The sequence below is a fragment of the Ruditapes philippinarum genome, unplaced genomic scaffold (genome assembly GCF_026571515.1).
Source record: "Ruditapes philippinarum isolate M1 unplaced genomic scaffold, ASM2657151v2 ctg4743_1_1_1_1, whole genome shotgun sequence".
NCBI classification, from domain to species: Eukaryota; Metazoa; Mollusca; class Bivalvia; order Venerida; family Veneridae; genus Ruditapes; species Ruditapes philippinarum.
This window is the reverse complement of record NW_026857404.1, coordinates 4,896-26,715: the sequence shown is the minus strand read 5'-3', so window position 1 is coordinate 26,715 and position 21,820 is coordinate 4,896. Positions and strand designations below refer to the sequence as shown.

The following is a 21,820-nucleotide window of genomic DNA, read 5'->3' as shown; positions in this document are numbered from 1 at the left end:
ATTGGATGATCCTTACTTATCTTGTGGTCAAGGGGTCAAAGGTCAAGGGTATATTGACCCTGTAGGTTAAAACCGTTTCCGATCAATAACTTGACAACCCATAAACCATTGGCCTTCAAACTGCATATGTACAGTGGCCTTGGCCAGTAGATGACCCCTATTGATTTTGGGGTCAAAAGGTTAAAGGTCAAAGTCATATTGACCTTGTAGTCAAAACTGTATCCAATCAATAACTTGACAACCCATACGCCCTTGGCCTTCAAACTGCATAGTTGCATGGGCCTTGGCAAGTAGATGACCATTATTGATTTTAGGGGAAACGGGTCAAAGGTCATAGTGACCTTGTAGGTAAAAACGGTTTCTGATCAATAACTTGACAACCCATGGGTTTTTGCCCTCAATGCAATTTGCATTGGTGTATTGGTCTTGGCCAAAAAATTGATTTTTGGGTTAGGGAGTCAAACTTCACAAATGCACTGCTTTTGGTGAGGAGAAAACCTCAATGGATTTTTGGGGTCAAGGGCTCAGAAGTCAAGACCGCATTGACCTTTTAGGTAAAAGAGTTTCTGATCAATATCTCCACAAGTCATGGGCCCTTAACCTTCAAACTTCACAGGTGCATTGGTCTTAACCAGTTGGTAATCCTATTAATTTAAGGGTATTAGGTTAATGTCACATTGACATTGTACTTAAAAACGGATTCCGACCAATAACTCAACAACTTAAGTTGCCTTGGCTAATATTTTTCATCAATCTAAAAACACTTTTGGTATACACATTTCAAGGTCTAATATAATATAACAAATTGGCTGTCATTATGGAGGTCTGTATGTACATGTTTCATAAAATTACTGCATATATTACTTGGTAAGATTTGTCATTACTTTGTCATAAAATTGCTGCACACAACCTTTACGGTCAAAATCAGTTCTAATGAAATATTTGATACCGCTGCCATAATGATGAAATATTTTTTGTTATAATTTTATATCACCCACCATGCTGTGAGGATTCTCGTTTTATAAATAAATTTAAAAAATAGATAATGCCCGGCAGGTTTTAGTTTTATTTTCTAATATCACAAGGAAATGTACTGGTAAGTGTTTTCATGGCCAGTAGATGACCCCTATTGATTTTGGGGTCAAAGGGTCAAAGGTTCAGGTCATATTGACCTTAAAGGCAAAAACTGTATCAGATCAATTACTTGACAACCCATACGCCCTTGGCCTTAAAACTGCATAGGTGTATTGGTTTTGGCTAGTAGATGACCCCTACTGATATTGGGGATCAAGGGGTCAAAGGTCAAGTGCATATTGACAACTTGATAACCCATTGCCATGTAGTATATTGTACCAGGATATTTCTATCGTTTATAATGAAGTACCCTTTTTGCTGATGAAACATTTTTCAATTTTTACAATTCATGAGAACTGATTGATATTTTTTTAAAGAAATAGATAATTTATTATGTTTGTATACATGTGTAAATAATCATCATGAATTTACCATTCTTAACTATTTCTTTCAAATAAGGGTGATGATAAGTTTCCTGAATTGTAGCTCAACACAAATGTTTTTATATATATATGATTTAGATTCAAATTATTTCAATTATGTTAAAGATAAATGTTACTGCTACACGATGATAATGTAAACCAATATATTACAAAAGAACTTACATGAAGAACCTAATACGAGTACATGTGCAGTATGATACAACAATTTACTTGTAGTATATTTCTGTTCAGTCAAATCATCATATACAATGTATTGTTTTTTTAAGACTTATTCGGAGTTTTATTATTTCAGGATGGCCTGTGAGAAATTGATGATTTGCAGATATATAACCGTAATCCAAAAGTGTCTTAGATTTATCTTTTCATAAAATTTATGTCTTTACAAAGAAACCCTGCTGAAAACAGTATCCCTGAAAATGCTGAATAGTGCAGTGACAGATGCAACAGTATTTTTTTTAGTTGATTGTGAAACAAGTTTTTGTAAGTTTACCAGTCACTTTTATTTACAAAACCTGAGTGCATGTGAGAAAACATGACTGTTGTTATCCTGTTTGGCCCAAACTCACAAACTGCGATGAGAAGTTTGCAAGACAGCAGTGAGGAGTTAGCTGTCATTTGTGACATTCAATGTGTTTGCAAGAATCTTTTGTTTCAATTTTTTACAAAGATTATTTCAATTAAAGAATATACTAATGTTATTCATAGGTACAGTTTGAATAATACTGAGTACACAGTCGATATCTGTAACTCAAAAAATATTAAAGGAAACACTGCAAGCTCTTAATATTTTTTTTGTAATCTAAGTAATGCTTGTAAATACTATTATTATATAGATATAATTATTCAATTATTTGTTTGTGGAATAGTTCAATTAAATACCATTATTTAAAATTATTTAATGTTTTCTTTATTACTTTTGTTACCATAGCAACCAAAGCTACGGTTTTTTGTAATCAGTGTAATAAAGAATGTCTGTTTTGCCTTGTATTAATTATTTGATGCTAAAGCTATGTGTTTAAAAATTGAATTAGTTAGATTACGATATTTTACTTAACCTTCTAAAATTCCGAGAATTTTAGCCTTTTATCTGTAATTTAAAGCATTTTAAGGAAAGAATGGAAAACGTCTTAAAGGTCTTAAATCTTGCTGATTTTGAAGAGGATATACATCAATTTGGTGATGAATTTCTCGTTTAAAGTGCATGCAAGAATGGTGTTTTAAAAGTACTTATACCTTTTTTTGTTGCTATGAACACAGATTATTGAAAGAATCAAAGTTTTTATATCAAGTTATTATAATTATATTTCACACAAGTATGAATGATAAGTTTATATTTTTGGTTATTTTATTGTGCATAATTATGGGGGAAAATCGTGCCCTTCAGTAGATGTTAGTGCATCGAATATTGTGCATAAACGCTATTCTTGCATTAAGTACGAGATAACTTTGATAATTCTAAATTTTGTCCTTATGGTTTTCGGATAAGGAAACCATTTTGACATGTTTTTAACAAGCTAGTGCGATGTTATTTGACAGTTATGTTTAAATAATGAAACTTACGTTTGTCAATGCAGTAAGTTATATACGTGCAGTTTGTTATGAAATACTTTCTTAGCATTATTCCTGCCTTAACAAAAAAGAAAGAAGCGCACAACAACATGTCAACAATGTTTGTTTTTTCAACCTTGCTCCAGAAATCATAGCTTATTCGTATTGAAAACGGAACAACGGGTTAAGCAAGTTAGAGAAACCCGATTTTATGAGACAATTATTATACAGCAATTAATGAAATTGATAATGCAAACAATATTTATAGACAATTTGTACAATCATTTTTTACTATTTTTTTTTCATTATATTTCTTTTTGGTCTAATATTGCGATAAGATCTAATACTTAGGCCTATGTGCGATTTAGGTTTGGAGTGATATAATATTATGTGGATATATTAACTGCCAATATTGTATGTCACCCGAGCCTAATATTTTATCTAAGAAGGTAATATATCCACATACTATGTATATCACTCCAAAACCAAAATAATAATTTTATTGCCCTTCCACTGCCGAGTAAGACGATTTTAAAATAAATCAATGAAACGTCGAAATAAGATTCCCAGTAGGGTACCCCTTCATCACAAAATGACGTCACATAAATACATGACGTGTTTGCTTTCGTACCTAACGAATACAAACAAACAAAAAGAAGTTGTCTGTTGAAGAAACTTTTTTGTACATAATATCAAGCTTTGACGTGGTCATAATTTCTTTAAATACTGATTAGAATATTTATCATTACTCTATTTTGGTCAATATTTTTTTATTTGACAGTTAAAAAGTGATTGTATATCGGAATTTACACTGCGCAACATCGAACAGTACATGCATCGTCACAGTGCATGTTGTTTAAAACGTGAGGTACCAAAAGGCGAACTTGGATTTAACTAAATACAGGATTTGAGCAGCACATGTAGACGCTTGCAGAAATCATTATCAGAAAATAGACAAATATCGTTTTTTTTCGCCGATTTTCAAGTTTTTCATTCATTATCATACATAAATGTGAAAAGATGAATTAGACATTTTAAAGTTCATTCCGTTGGGTTAAAAAGCAAGATTTTAGCATTTTATCATTAAAGCGCCGTGTCCGGTATATACCGGAATACGGTATTTAGTTTAATGCTCCAATCCTTTTTTAGTCTCACTCGGCGAACTTTAATGTGTATATTACCTGTCTGGATCGGTAATATAAATTTCTTTCGGTTGATCAATATCCAATCAAAATGGGGGAAGGGAAATCTAGAAGAGGGGTAATAAAATTTTACTATCGACAAACTCCTATAAACTAACAATGCCCCTAAATGAAAAAAGGCTCGTTAACATTGTTTAAAATATACACTAATAAAAGTATATAGATATGATATAGCCATTCCTTCAAGATACATAAAGTGGTTTTCCTTTTAGATGGTGGATGGTCAAGTTGGCAAAGATGGGGTTCATGTAGTGTCAGTTGTGGAGGTGGAATTCAAAGTCGGCTAAGAGCATGTTCTAACCCAAGACCATCTTTATTAGGAAGATATTGTAACGGAAGTCCGGACGAAACAAGAACTTGTAACAAACGCCAGTGTGCAGGTATATGATTAATAAACTCAACTACGCACTGAATCAAACGCACAAATTTATCAGTTTGTGCAAATTACAATCGAATCCCTCACACACTTTTTATTAATTTATATGAATACATCTGACATTCGTGAAAATAAGGTCTTATGTCCCTATCCGCATTAAAGAAGAAACGATTTCTATGCATATTTAAATAGGTTAAGAAAGCTCAGATTAGGCTACTAAGATGGACGATGAGAAACATCTCAGCGCAAAATAGGCATTAAAACATTTTCTTTTTAAGTGGAAATGTTTTCTCATTGACCTCCGCCTAAATCACAAAAGAAAAATTTGAGATTTCAAAGTAAACTTATATCGTATTTTGATATATGCTTATAAACTTGAATCTTTATTTAAATTTTATCTTGTTTTTTATTTCTGTTTATTTTATTATTTTTTTTGTTCTAATGATAAAACAATCGATAAACATATTAAAACGTCATGACAACTGATCGATAACTGAAACGTAATTATTGTTTTCTGTTTCGAAATTGGTAAATTATAAAAAAAAAATTTCGTGATTTGTTCATGACTCTATCAATGATTTTCATCAACAAACTCCGACAGACCGGAATGGAAATTTAACTTCATCAATACGACTTAACGAACTGACGGATTGAACTTTGTGATTTCGCGACTTCTGTATATCAAATTAAAGAATTCACGATATAAGCTTTAAGAATTCATCGGTTTCAGTATAAATCAACTTCTCGTACAAAAAATAACAAACACGTGATTTTAACTTCAGAAATTTAATTTTACGAATAAATCTTAACGTAACATTTTTGTCTTTACTAAGTCATCTTCTTAAAATCATAATTGCATATAAACTGTCATGAATAGATGTATTTTGAAACGTAAGTTCGTGAATTTATGTAGATGAAACGTGATAAGCTAAAGTCGTGAAAATATAAAAATGAAATTGTTTAAATCTAAAAATCGTGATATCATGAAAGCGAAACGATAAATTCGTGAAGAGGAATTATGTTTTCAAGTGTACATATTTTTTTCTAGTCTTGCGTAACAAACAGACTTTATGGGGATTGAATTTGTCCACAGAGTTTATGCTTGAAAAGTTGTCTCAGATATATTTATAAAATTTGAACAAAATTCTATTCTATGAAGTAAGGATAGTTAAAGGCACATTAACTAGATGCAGCTCATTGCAATATTTTTCAAACATTGGTTCTAACGGAAATACAATTACAAATACACAAACACCCTTATTGATTTTGATTTTTATCGTTCAAAGAAATCTTTGTCATTCTTTTACTGGCTATAACAGTCAATGCTTTTGATATTTTTAAGAAATAATATCGGTTTGAGTGGTGTTTATTGGCTTTTTAACACTGGTTTTGATATTGACGCGTTAATTTTTTTTCGGATCAAAGCGTCAAGCCGGTATTAATAATAATCGTGCGACGTTTATGTAATCTATATGTGTATATTGTTTGGCAATATTACCCTGAGATATTTGAATATTTAATGACCTTTTGTTGGTAATTAACGGATTCCCCTGAAAATCTTGAGGATTCTAAAGTATTGCATAACGGTAAACATGGTTTATGTTTAACTACAACAAGTACTTGCTGAAATACCCTCTGTGTTGTGACAAGTAGTAAAGACTCTAAGTGTCAGTTTTCAATCTGAAGGTATAGCAAGGTCGAATCTAATTTTATATTTCCTTTTATTTATTTTTTGAAATTAATTACTATTATTTTGTGCATGCCAAACATTGTATGACATTACATATTTTGTTATATAAATGTATTGATTTTTAAAATGGACTATTTAATCAAACCTAAAGTTGATCTCTTTTCTTACTTATAAATTCTATTTGCACATTTTTCAAAACAATAATTAAGATATATCAAGCTCGTGATCGCAAGGGCGGGAGGGGTCGTTCTTAAAATATCAACTTTTCCTTGTCTTTGAATGGCAAGCTTGGTCTCAAAGCTATAAAGCATCTTATGTGTATTTGTAAAAAGCCCCTAATTATATTATTTTATACTTTTACTTTAGCTAACTCGGAAATGTTAATGAACTTTCTGCTACATTTCTATGCAGAAAGATAATCTTTTGCCCTATGCAGACAGCGCATGCGCGTGAACATACTACATCCGGTCTTTTTTCATAGCAACGTTCGCGTCGTAAAAAGGTCTTTACAAGTTCTACATTCGATAACAAGGATATAAAGCCTTTTAAGCAACCTTCAAAAACGAATTTTATTGATATTTACCGTTTTTTTTATGGTATTTTTTCCGTATGATTCAAAATCACAAACGCCATGGGTTTTATCCATATCAGATGATAGAATCTACGGCAATTTGTAAGCAGCGTTGTGACGTCGCTTATTCATAAAGGCGCCATTTTCAACTGACATTGGTGGGGAATGAAAATATTGATCTATCGAGCACCGATATAATCACAATATAATCCAGTCTGACACGTATGTTTAAGTTGTTCAAAAAATAATGAAATAATTATTGAAAAATAAGGTGTTCTATTTTTTATAATCTATTGTGTTTAATATTTGGACAGGAGATTTTTTGGCACAAGGGAGCAGCGGAGTCCAAACTTTTAATTTACAAATATTGCAATAATTTTAAAGCAATTTAGGCATTGTTTAAGTAAATGTCGAAAATACACATAGTTCTTGAAGAAATTTAACAAGAAAACGATATTATTTGATTATAACATAATAAATGACTTTTTGAAATAAAACATGTTTTATTTCAATGAAAAAAATGAAAATTTGAAATTCTAAAGGATTATGTGCCAGCAAAATTATTTTATTCTCGGCGCAACGGAGAAATATTGTTGTATAACGGACACATGTTATGTTTATAATTAATTTACCATTTAGATAAACGCTCATGAATAATTATATTATCTGTATCATAAAAAACATTAAAATCGAAAATATAATATTGAAGTTTATTTATGAAATAAATTGTTTTTATTATGATACTACATCTAATATAATAGTATAGTTGCTGCAGTATTATATATAATAATTGTATCCAAACAAAGTGGCGGCATGGCCGAGTGGTGAACGCGTCCGACTAGTAATCTAATGATCGGTAGCCTCATGGGGCAAGCCGTTGTTTCCTTGAGCAAGAAACTTTACACTCATTGCTCAGTACTGGTTGGTTCCAGGAACGGATTCGAAAGTGTGTCGATAAGCTTAAAGCTTCCTACACAATCGAACTAAAATGAATTCCGTTTATATAAACCAATAATTGTATTATACACTGGCTTCAAAAAAAGTTAATTGTCTGTTGCGTCAAGAAAACATCCATTTCGCCAGCATATAAGACCTTCAAAAACATTTAAATCGAAAATTTGCTTACTTAATTTCAAAACAATGTATTATTTTGCTACTACATTTCATATATTTGAATTAAAGTTTAATAATTGTAATTTATAATGATATTCCCTGTATACAAAAATTTCTTTATTGCCCGGCACATACTCCTTTAAGAACGCTATGAACCACTGTTCGTATGTAACGATACTTTCCGATTTTTTCTTTAACCGATTTGTTCACATCGATGTTAAATTTTCGTTTAATAATGTCGTATAGGTCATATGACCTCTCCAATAATATTGGTTTAGCGGTGTTGATCGGCTATTAATACCGGCTTGACGCTTTGATCCGAAAAAAAATTAACGCGTCAATATCAAAACCAGTGTTAAAAAGCCAATAAACACCACTCAAACCGATATTATTTCTTAAAAATATCAAAAGCATTGACTGTTATAGCCAGTAAAAGAATGACAAAGATTTCTTTGAACGATAAAAATAAATAAAAGGACATATAAAATTAGATTCGACCTTGCTATACCTTCAGATTGAAAACTGACACTTAGAGTCTTAACTACATTGTCACAACACAGAGGGTATTTCAGCAAGTACTTGTTGTAGTTAAACATAAACCATGTTTACCGTTATGCAATACTTTAGAATCCGCAAGATTTTCAGGGGAATCCGTTAATAACCAACAAAAAGTCATTAAATATTCAAATATCTCAGGTTAATATTGCCAAACAATATATACATGTAGATTATATAAACGTCGCACGATTATTCAATGGAAAGCGTAAAGAGGATTTTTTTTATATTGGGAAAAACTCGGCGCCTTGTATAAAAAATAAACCGTTATAATTTAGCTGACATTATGACTTCACGATGATATTATTCAACATTATAATTTAACCATCCGTGAGGTATGGTGTATTGGTATAGGTGCTGGGCTACTGATCTGTAAGTTCCTGATTTGATTTCAGCACGGAATAAAGACACACATTTTTTTAATTACTTGCAAGAATTTATTTAGCATCATTCTACTACATCTGGTTTAAGGATACATTTGAAGCAGTGTTTTTTTATACAATTATATTTTTATTACATTAAATTTAATAAAAAGCACAGCGCGTTTATAATACATGTCACAGGGTGAGAAAAATGTGCAGCCTGTGTTTACGTCTATATTATTGAAGTGAAAGACCTTTACCGACTACGCTAAGAGGAATCCTTAATTGTGGCCATTTAACAAACTGGTTATATACTTTCATAATGATTAAACAAATAGATCGTAAAATCAACAATATGGTCAAATGCAAGGTGTTGGAAAATACCCGTTTGATAATTATAAAGGTAGTTCGTGATGCATATATGGGTATTTTATTCTTTTTTTTTTTGAGAATTCGTCCGTATATTTCAGAAATGTGTTGAGATTCGTGTGTATTACTTAAGAGTTTTTTGGGAATTCGTTCTTATTTTTCAGACATGGGATTTCATGCGTATATTTTTGCAACAAGATGTTAATTACACGTATTAGATTATTCATCGGTATTTGTAAAAGACGTTTTGCCAATTCGTCTGTATTTGTAACGCGTATAAATGAATATTTGTGATTAATTTCAAGCATGTGTCGGTTATTCCATATTATCTGTAACACATGTGTTGGGAATTCGTGCGTATCCGTTGCATTTGTATGGGCATTGTATTAGTATATGTAACATTGAGATTTCTGCTTTATTCTCTTAATGAAACCAGTACTTGTAAAAACCAGAAAGAAGACTAAGAGTTGGGTTTTATCACTCACTATCAAGCTGAATAAAGTAAAATATATGTACAAGTTTATCTTTATATCTTGCAACTCACTGTATTAAATTTATTTCTTTTCAGAGTTAAAAGTGGCATTTACAGCATACTACTTAGATAAAAGCTCATCATCAGAAACTACCCTTGTGTTCAGATCAGTATACATTAACTACGGCAATGCGTACAGCACTTCTACCGGGAAATTTACCTGTAAAGTTCCCGGATTATATCATTTCTCTGTTACGGTAACAAAGGATTATTATGCTAAATTGGGTTATGTTGACGCTCATTTAAGGATCAATGGTAGTATGAAATTATTTTTGTGGTTGGACCCATATGATAACGACGACACGTTTGAATATGGATCGTCCCCGTTAACACAGTCTGGAACATTTCACCTGAATAAAAATGATGTTGTAGATATTTACGGTACTCCTAACATTTTTTTAGGCCGTGACAGAACTTGTACATTTACAGGATACTTGATAACACCCGATTAGTTTTTATATTATATGCCAGATAGTCCCTCTTATTAAATATTTAAATGTAAAGATGGATGTTTAAACACATTTACGAATAATTATCAAGTTTATTACAGAAGATTTTAAGTAAAATTTAACTAAACCGTGCTGTCTAGACAAATTCCTATTATCGTTGGTGACTTACATTTTCTAAAATGATAATGGTTTCATAATTCTAAATGTCTTATTTTATTTTGACATTCTTTCTGAGTCTATCATAATAATATTTCAGATCTACACATATTAATATAAAAATATAAAAGCTATAGATAATTTTTGCATGGCCTTTGAGCTTTGTGCAGTGTAAGATGTTGGTAAATTATATTCGCACGGAATTTTCGTGCACTTATTTCAATCGGATAGAATTCAAATTGCTTTTTACAGAATGTAAGACGATATACATAAAAACATCTTCCAATGAACAACTGTCAGTTTCCTGAATGCTAAAATCAACAGTAACTTTGTTCCTGGAAATGGCCATCCAATTCATTTGATTCAATTCTTGATAAACTGAATTTATTCATGAGATGCGCTATCAAGTTCTCTACAACTTTCCGTTGGTTTCTATGGTGTCCTGTTTGAGGCAGGTAAAATATCGCCTGTTAGGATGAATTTTAATAATAATATTCGAATAATAGAGAGAGCTATTGTAATTCTGAATTTTGACAGAAGTATGGCCCTTTTTGAACAAACAATTCTACAATATTCAGGCTCTTGTTTTAAAGGGACTCCACTGAGGTTTTTTGACATGACGAGACTGGAAATATTTTTTTGAGATTATTACTCCATTTGATGTAGATCTATAATAAATTGTGCAAAATCTCAGATCATTAACTCGCTCTATTTTTTCCAGAATAATTATTATAATAGTGAAAAATGACCAAAAATTAAAAGCGTTTAAACGCTTTTCAATCAAATCGGACTGAAAATAGCAGAAACATAAGACATTCAATGTATTTTTTTGTATATTTCTTATTTTATTTTTCTGTTTAAAGTGCTCATGTTTGTCTGTGTGAAAAATTAAAATGTTATGTTTTTAAGCTTTGGACCTCAGTGGAGTTCCTTTAACATCAAGCACTGAAAATGCTTAGCGCACTGGCGCTTGTTAATAGATAAGTAGCGAGATTTAACATTCTCTTTCGAAGACCTTTCACTTTCGACACTAGTACTGTAAATAACCCACTTTTCTCGAAAGAAACATGCAAAAATTAACTAAAGATTAATCATCGCGAAGATTTTTACCTTTTGATTCGAACGAGGACTAAAGTTAAGCACAACCTTGAATTGCGCGAAAAGTTTCTTGCGAGAATGTTAAATCTTGCTACTTTATCTATATAAATACAGAAACACGGGACAAAACTTTTAGAAAATCTTGTATGTAAATAGGAGTCTTTTAACTGGCCCAAGAAGGACACCGTATATTTCAACTGTAACAAATCCACGTGGAAAGAAACGGTTATCTTGCAGACGTAAAGAAACACTATTTGAATAGCTCTGCAAGGGGGGGGCGGGTATAGTAGTATAATTATCAATCACCTCTCTTGATTTGAATCCCGTCAGGGACTATTAATTATTTAAAGTGAGTTGTTCGTTCTACTAAGAATAGAGCTCGTGCAAATGTATAATTATTTTTACCTATTTTAGCCATATAATTTATCAGATGTAAGTTACAAGTAGTTTATTGCGTGCACGGTTCGCTTGTCTTTTATAATTCTAATATAGAATGTCTGTGTACTTGGTTAATGGCATTGTTATATGTACTGTGTGTACAGGTGGTACAAGGATGAGACTTAGATAAACAAATAAAAAAGGGATAAAAAAATGTTTCGGTATTCCTACACCTGTCAAATAATTGAGAAGCGCTGTGACTTAAACAATACGATCAATAAATCGACACACCCTTGGCATTTGATATTCTCTAGTTACATCAGCGTATCTCTGTGTGTAAAACAATCAAACAGATGAAAGAAAAAGATTATTCTATTCTGATAATGATATTTTTGACTTTAGAATAGCATTTTCTATTTTATAGAACACATTGTAAACTTGTTATCAGTAGATTTCTGTTTCAGTTACATGTTGCATATAAATAAAAAGTGTAGTTCATTAAAACTTTGTTTCATTAAAACTTTTGCAACGACCTTAGTTATTTGTTGTTTATTTTGATGTCAAAGTTTGTAATTAAGATATAATTATAATTATCTTAATACTTTTCATTTCAGAAAATATAAGTAACTTTTTTTGTAATAATAAGGTTTAAACCATGTATATACTTCCATATACTTCAACTCTCTATAGTAGATAACCTGTCGAAGTTATTAATAGATTAGGAATACTGCCTATTGGTCAATATCAAGTGGGTCTTTCATAAATAGCTGCATCACTTGTGCAGTCTCTCTCTTTCACTCCACTGACCTTTGGATTTAATACAGTTTATTTACTAGAAAATATTTTCTAGTAATTAATTATGTAAGAGGTAAATGTTAAAGTTGTCTAAACACCATGATGGTGATTCAACAACTTGTGAAATGTGTGAAGTTTTATAGTTCTAAGTGCAAGTTTGTGTAACTTGATGGCTTTCATATCTACATAGTGTTTAAATTGTTTATGATAAAGTGTTAGTATCTTTGTGCCAGATGTGCTAAGTTACTGCTTCACTATGAAGGTGATGTAGGTACTTAGAAAAGTTTGTGTATAAGTGAATGAGGTTGTAAAGTACCTTGATCACCATGGGTGAAGTAACCACTTAGGAAATTTACACCATGTTGGTGATTTAACAAATTAGGGTTTTCTGAACATAAAAAGTTTAAGTTCCTTAATCACCATGTTGGTGATTTAACTACTTAGAAAATTGTCTATTAAATTACATATGTATAATGATTGTGAAGTTCCTTGATCACCATGTTGGTGAAATATTTCAGTTTGTGAAATAGTGGATGAAAAGTGATTCTAATTTGAAACAGTGCTAGTAAGTGAATCATTAGTGATGTGCTATAAGGTGAATTTTCAGTAATGTGTTTTAACGTGAATTTTAGTGAAGTGTTAGTAAGTGAACTTTAGTAAAGTGTTAGTAATTGAACTTAAGTGAAGTGTTAGTAATTGAACTTAAGTGAAGTGTTAGTAATTGAACTTAAGTGAAGTGTTAGTAAGTGAACTTTAGTGAAGTGTTAGTAATTGAACTTAAGTGAAGTGTTAGTACGTGTATTATAAGTGATGTGTTGATATAAATGACAATGATTCATGGCTCTTATTCTGAAAAAGTAAATTTTCAATGATGACTTAGCGAGTTATTGTAGATGTTAGAAAAAGAAGAACTTTTGTGCATGCATTGATGTAAATAACTTTATAAATGTAGAACATAGTTAATAAAATTTAGATTAGATGAACACCTCTTTTTGTTATATTTGTTATATTTGTTATATAAATAAGTATCTAAATCTGGTACTAGACGAATCCCAAAAACTGAGCATCTTGCTGAGGTAAATTAATTTACTTATGATATCACACGACCAATTTGCCCGCAGGATCGCTTCACTTTTACATTAATTTTGTTTGGTTTCACAGTACATTCAAACGGTGTTGTTATCCTGACAATTTGAAGTTCCCTCCAGTTACAATCATTTAACCTATGCTTGATTATAGAAAGCCACGCTTGTCTAATATTGTTCCTTTTCAATAAATTCAACCATGTGGATTATATATCAGTACAGTTTCATTATATATGAATTGAAACACAATCTAATTAAACCGGAAGTCATTATATTAATCCACAGTTACAATATATGAAGCAATTTGGTCAATGTATGAAACCAAGGTAGCTATATATAATTTGATTTTCTCAATTTATGATATTTATATATATACCAAAGAGGTTATATTAATTGATAAATGAACAATTTAAGAAGGCCATGGCTTTCCATTCCTGATTCTATGATAAAAGGCAGCAAGTAAACCTCAAATTTTATAGAGGCCAAAATAAAACGTATGTATAAGGAAAACAAAAACAGGATGCCGTCCAATTACTTAATCTGGCATGTAAAACAATGAGTTTTGAACAATACCTAGGATTGTTAATGCAATTCATTCCTGTCATATGAAACAAAATAATATTTTGCTTACTTTTTCTAGAAAATATAAACAGTCAGCAATTAATAATTAACATTTTTTTCTTAGAGTTAAAAGGATATCAAAAAGTTACTGTGTTCTCATTTGTCTCTGCGAGCTGGGCTCCACGTGCATTATCTATGTAATAAATTTGAATGTATCCTCACATTGCTACAGTGTTATCAGCCTTTAGAGAAACACCTGACCTGGCTAATTAAAATATGCCAATCACAATTTTCACTATCTTCATGAAAAAGCGGCTACACTAATTACTGCCGAGTAAGAGCCGATTTGCAGTTATATACGTTAATTCACTACGAGCGACTATTGTACACTACTTGGTATTTGAGAGGCTGATACAGAGTGGCTATGTAACATGATACATATATCTACATCATCATATATTGTATGGATACTACAAGTTTGTATGGTGAATTTGACTTTACCACGACCTTATTAAAAATGAAACAAATAAAAGAGATTTTATCTCGACCGTGTTTCGTGTAAAATATATTAGTATACATATGGTACGTCTTTATCGTCAACTACAACTGTCGTCACGGTTTTCAAATGAAACAGTGTAATAGAATTCGGTCAAGGTAAATATGTTGCAAACATTCATCTTGCTCTTTCTAAGCTGCTGCGTAATATGTTAAACAGAAAATGATTGTGGTTTTCTAAGGAGAATTTTCATCTTATGTTGATGATAAGATCATGTTTAAACGTTCTTCCAAAGTTGTTTACACGCAATCAGTTGAAGGTTAAATTTGTTTGAATGTAGACATTCGTCTGGAACTCTCAATAAAGCTGCGATATTCTAGTTGAGCTACGCAACATATGGTTTTCATTCAAAGTTGATAAAGGTAATTCAGTCACTTAAGTGTTGTACGAGGGATAATGCAGAATTATTGGAATCAAGCCATAAAGTAAAAAATTTATATGAAAAATTCATATAGCCTACACAATATATTTTCTGTACTCAACATCGCTAATTATGAAGATGCAAAATTGCCATGTGGGTATATTTTTGTGTAAGATAAATAATGCTAATACTATAAGTATTGGCAGTTCTGTGCACATTTTCGTGTTCTTGGAATTAAGACACTAATTCGTTTTTTATCGTGTTAACACGAACAGTAACGAGCTTTTTCGGGAACTTGTGTTCTACTTCAAAAAAATCTAAACGAGTATGCGCCTTTTACTTTTATTCATTTAAAATTTGTACTGTGCAATAAATAATAAACATAAAAACATTCACATCATCATTGAATTATATATGAATTACATAATAAATCTAATTAGAACTTTTGAACCTTTAAATGTAGCCACGAGTGAAAATATAATAGCTGGTGTTCACAAATGAAATATATTTCAATCTTATATGTAAAACAAATAAATTTTCTTTTTATTTCATGCTTTTTAAGTGATTTTAAGTATTCTTTTTTTGATTCTACCTCGTAACGTCGCGCATTCTCCTGATGTCACATCATCAATTTTGAAATATAGTTCTGTTTAATTTCTCTAATTTTGTTATATTTTAAACATGATGTATTGACATCGACTTTCTTTTCATAAAGAAGCAAAATTTACGAATGACAGCATTTATTTCTGCCTGTTATTCCATTTAGTTATGATTCTCTTTTCATCCGCATTCAGATATAGTCCGGCTACAGTGAAAATTATATTTTATAAATTTCACTAGTGGTTTATCAGAATATAATCATCTGATATATTACAATAAAACACTGGAAAGCATGAAATAATGAGAAGTAATACCGAAAAATCCATTGTTGTTTAGTAGTTCTGCTCTACTCCAGCAACGAAACGGTCATTCAGCGAAAACGTACTTCAGATATATTATGACCGCTGTAAAAAAATCCTCTAGGTAATACAAATATTGAAAGAGACAAGGAAATTTACTATGAATGAATACATGTAGTGGGTCAACTTGCAGGCAGAAAAAACGCCGCCTTGCATTTCCACTCACAAGATTTTCTGCAGTTTCTGATGATATAATATTACAGCACGCGTATAGATTTGAATAATTATAATGATGATTGTTTATTTTTGAAGAAAACCTTGTTGTAAAATGTGAAAAAAATTATCATCAGATTATGGTTTTGCATGTGTGGGATTTGCCAGATACCGTATGTGAAAAGACTTTTATATTATGTTTGCAACAACGGATTTTCGATATTGTATGTGGATATTTTGCCTTTCAAGATAAGATGTTATTTTACAACATAAGGGTTGTCATCACATTCTTTGAAAATTCAAACAAGTCTATACCAAAAGAATCGTTATTGCATATACTGTGGCCAGAACGACATTGAAGACGAATATCATTTTATTTTTAATTGCCTGTATAATATTGATTTCAGGAAAATTTTCATAGATATTATTATATTAAACCAAGCAGCATAAATTTATAGAGCTATAAAAACTGTTTTAAAAAATCCCACAAATTTAGTTATTTATATAAAACGTGACCTTAAGAAAATCTGCTACACATACTAATATTTAGACGATCCTCTTGGAACTGAAACGATCATGTAATTGCATTAAAGTTAAATGTGTTAATGTATGTGTTATTGCAATTCTATACCAAGAAATATTGGTTTATCATTTGACTGTATCAGTTTTGTAAACATGTAACGATATTGTACCTTTGGTACAAATCTAATAATATATATGCTCTTTTCTGTTCTGGTGTGAATAACAATACCAGGCGTTTGTTGTTTAGTTGTTTATATGATTTTTTTAAGATAAAAAACAACACCTAAAAGAATAATGTTATTCAAACAATTACCGTCTAGTTATCCAACTGAAAATATTTCAAGTATAAATTTCAGGCGGTGCTGCCCTGCCTTCATATTTTGGGAAGTGGATAAAGTTTAATTTAAAAAACCACTCAGAATAAATTACATCAAGGTCATTCTCTTCACAGCATATGTCATAAAAACATATTATTTTGAGATTTGGAAATGCATTACCTTGCTAGGTTAGTGAAATTGCTTAAACATGAACAAGTGACATAAGTTAACACTGCAGATTTGGTTCGGACAAATACTTGAGATATTTGACAACATTATATAAAACATTTTAGGGTTACAATTTTGTCAGAATTGTGACCTATCTAAAATGCTATTGCCTGCAATAGTCATAAAGGTTTACAAACAGTTAGATAGTTAGGTAGTCCATGTTTACATATTATCCTCGGGTTGATATTAAGTATCACATCACTGTCTTGTTTTTCTTAAAGATGTAAATCGTGTCTATATCATTGTTTTTATTAATCTATTTAACTGATAACCGTGAAATAAAATAACGAACATTTCACGAGATTTAGAAATGGTATAATGTCGAGTATTTACCGTGATTTTTCGGGTATTTTTACTGAAGTTTACGAAAATTTGACACGAAACATTCTGAACTATACAGTTGCAAGGCATATTCGCGTAATTTTAGTAACGCGAAAATTTCCAATTTCATTATTATAATAGCTGTTTAGCATTTAATATACTCGTAATTTGTGATATGATCTTCAAAAATTATTTCAATGGATTGAAAGTTAAATGTATATAATGTATACAATGTGTAATGTTTCTAATTCATTAACTCTTAGCGGGATTTTTCTGGACTGTTTTAATTTTGTAAGATATTTGTAAATTTTAGTTCTCATACCTTTTTTAGAATGATTAGCATGATTGCCTCTATGTGGATACATCTTTTCTATTTGTTACAATGCAGAGTCTGACTAATAAATGTATCTTAGTAGTTATGTCATGCACTATTTTATTTCCCGTTATTGCCTGTTAAATTACTATATATGCATAATTCACCGCCGCCTATACTAATACACCTTGGACTTGGCGTTTCTCGTTGGACGGATGGTGTCACTTTAATGTAATAGATGAAAACCTATATTATATATAAATATTAGCAGAAAATCTTTACACAACAAAAATTGTGACATACTTCACTACCATCTCTATGTATGACTTTGAAATCATCTTAAATGTTAATTTAATTGTTAATAAGTACAAATGTAAATCAAAGTTGAATAGCATATGCTATGTTTAATGATATTGCATTAAAAAGTATAATTCTAAAGCATGTGTACGTTCAGACGCTCTAAAGCTGTTTTATCAATTGATATCTTACTCCTGTTTCGTACTCTTACACGCTGACAAAATGGAAGTAATACCGTACGTAATAGTTTTGTAAATTTTCAGAATTACCTCTCCCGTTATGTTACTAGATTTGAAGACAAGAAGAGATATTATTTTACATAACATACCTTGACAATGCAAACATTCTCTAGTGAAATACTCTTACCAGAATGACGCCTTTTCACGAACAGAAAAATAACGGAAGACGGTTTTATCAGTTGATTATTTTTACATCGAGTACAGCGATACGTTGTCTGGGGTGTTGTGTAATTATCATTTTTCAGCGTACAGTTATTTTATATCTGTTGCTCCTGGCAGTTTGTATAAACTCTTTACGATCAAAAGTTGTTTAAAGTGTGGTCTCACCAGTTATATAAAAACGTATATAAAAAGATGTTTTGAATAAATGGTAAATGAATGAATGGTGAGTGTTTGTTGCAGGTGTAAATTATAATGAGAGACATGTGTAGTTCAGATGTATAATATATGAATTGAGATAAAAAAAAAGGGGGAAATCCTTAACTGAGAATATCTCAATGATAAGTCAGGACGTGGTGATATTTTTAATAGGGTTGATATTCTGTCATTGGGCTAATATTCTTTCCCAGAATATTTGTCCCGTCTTAGAGTTGATATTTTGTCTTTGAATTATATCATAATATTCTCTCCTTGATTTGGTATTTTCCTTTCGGTTTTGATATTCAGTCATCGATTACTATTCTGTTCCTGACTTGATATTGTCTGTTCTCTGATAATATTTTAACCTCAGATTCTCTGTCATAGGACAATACTCTGTTCCTGGTTGATACCCCGTCTTCTGGTTAACAGGCTGTCCCTAAGTTTTCATATTTCCCTTTGGACTGATATTCAGTGTGACAACAATCTTTTTTTTTCTTTTAAATGTAAAGCATGTCAAAATCACTGATTTAATTTATCCATGTGGCTGCAAAATTAAATACTGAATATTAAAATATATCATACTAGGAGTTTTTGTTGTCATTTTCTTGTTGTATATGATCGTATAAGTGTCAACAGAAACTGTATAATTATTTCATATAAACAATCATAAAAAAGAGCCGTGATCGGAAATCGAGCATTTGCGAGTTTGAAAAATAATACTGTGTTTTTACGGGTATTTTTACGGAAGTTCCGGAACATTTCGTACGAAACATCGCGAATTATGAAATTTCATAAAAGTCATGTAGGCACGTTTTTGGGGAAATTTTAGAAACGCGAAAAGTTCACATTTATCGTTATAGCAGTTTAACATTTTAATATATAATATAATCTTCAAAAGGTAATTTTTCAGTTTATTTTTAAGGATTGAAAGTTAAATGTATTTAATGTATTTGATGTGTACGATGTGTATTGTTTTTTTTTCTTGTTTTTTTTAATTCATTGAATCTTAGCGGGCGTTTTGTGGGCTGTTTTAATTTTGTAAGATATTTGTAGATTTTAGTGTCTGATACTTCTTTTTAACAATGATTTGCATAATTGACTTTTTTTTAATGTATTTGTTTTATATGTAATCATGTATAGTCTAAGCTTAGTAGACATGTAACGCCCTATTTTATCTCCCGTTATTGTCCGTTTAATTACTATATATATGCATAAAATAGAGAATAAAATATGCATAATTCACCGCTACCTATGCCTATACAACTTTGACTTCGTGTTTCTCGTTAGTTTTAAGAAATGGCATATCTGTGTATATTACGGTGCTATGTTATAATTTTATGTAATTGTCGACATGCTTCTTCTAGTATAATTTCTATTATTATACAGGCACTGTTGTTTGTTTTGTATGTTTTTCCCCTCAGGATTATGTTTGCTAGATAATGCTATATTTTAAATGATCAATTAATACATGTGATATAAATACCAAATTCTTATCAGTATGATGGTAAAATTATCTGCTTACTCTTGAAACAACGTGTCTTCATTTTCTTTTGCCTCAGCAATTTTACTTTCCTTAATTTATGATGTTATGTACTATCACCCACAAAGTGTCCTGATATATATTATCATAGAGATGTACATGATATTGATTGTTAAAATTTAGTTAATATCGCAACGCATTCCAACATTGGTATAAATAAGTCATTGACAGTAACATTATTTTGGACAATCCATGTAAATGCAACTTATTATGAGAATAAGGCATAATTATTAGTGATAGTTCTTAGCTGGTACACTATCTTGGTTTTCAAGCTTAATCCTGACATTGTTGTATAAATATTTATTTCGCCAGTGGCCTATCCGTAGGCATACATAATAAATAATCTCAATAAATATAAACGGTTAATTAATCCGGATTCTTCAAGGGTTTTAACTTAAAGATAGGATATAAATTAATTTCGATGTTCAAATTTTATACCGTTTTATTTATTTATTTATTTTTTGGCTGCAAGAGTAGAACAGTTAGTGAAACTTTGGTAATGGTCTTATCATAGAATCTTATTCTGCTCTGATTAGGTGTTATACAAGCCGGAAAATGCAAATGGCGTATACATAGGCTTGAATGGCCTCCATTTGTTGATATATTCAATAGCAACATTTAAAACGATGAGCAGAAATATCAGATTAGCTCGATTTCTGTTAATATACATTTATATCAAGGTAAGTTCATGTAGATCGAATTAATTAAAGTAGGTAATATTTGTCGTTTGTTATTGCATCATATTCAGATGTGTGTTGTTGTTATATTTTTTTCTTTAAGATTAAATTTAAACTATAATTGTAGTTAATGCAATAATCATGACAAAAATGAAATAGGGCGTCATTTAACAACGTTGTCAATATCTAAATGCAAGGTCTAAATATGAAAACATATATAGATATATTAAATTTACTATGAATACATAAATATTGTGAGTAAACTTGCAGCAAGAAACAAGACCGCTTGGCTTTCCTCTACACAAGACTGTCTGCAGTAATGAAAAAATACATACATGCATAATTCTGTTTTGACTCGTGTTTTGACATTATGTTATTATTTGTTTCAATAAGCGGGTTTGAGGGAAAATTAAAAGTGATTTCAAATGACACAAGATTGTGTGAATTTGCATTTAAATATCTTAATTACATCATAAAGGATTTTTTAAGGCACCCGTATCAAAAGGACATGACAGGATCTTGTTTTTCATCTACTTTATTTATTCCTTCATTGTTTATTATCTTATCGCTTTCCGAGAAGATATAACAGCATCTAGGTTAAGTTATTTTCTAAGAAAAAG

At 30.7% G+C, this 21,820-nt stretch overlaps 1 protein-coding gene across 5 annotated transcripts in view; it reads left to right on the top strand.

Annotated features, from left to right (window-relative positions):
* Positions 1-12,449, top strand: part of LOC132749606 (hemicentin-1-like) — a 49,794-nt gene extending 37,345 nt beyond the window's left edge. For 4 of the 5 annotated variants that reach the window (XM_060739433.1, XM_060739434.1, XM_060739432.1 and 1 more), the window contains 2 exons: positions 4,480-4,647; positions 9,872-12,449. In XM_060739433.1, the coding sequence (XP_060595416.1) occupies positions 4,480-4,647; positions 9,872-10,287 (584 nt within the window). In that variant the 3' untranslated portion in view covers positions 10,288-12,449. Of the gene's footprint in view, positions 1-1,809; positions 3,428-4,479; positions 4,648-9,871 lie in introns of those variants that run through there. The other variant, XM_060739436.1, reaches the window with a different exon arrangement.
* Positions 12,450-21,820: the final 9,371 nt, after the last annotated feature.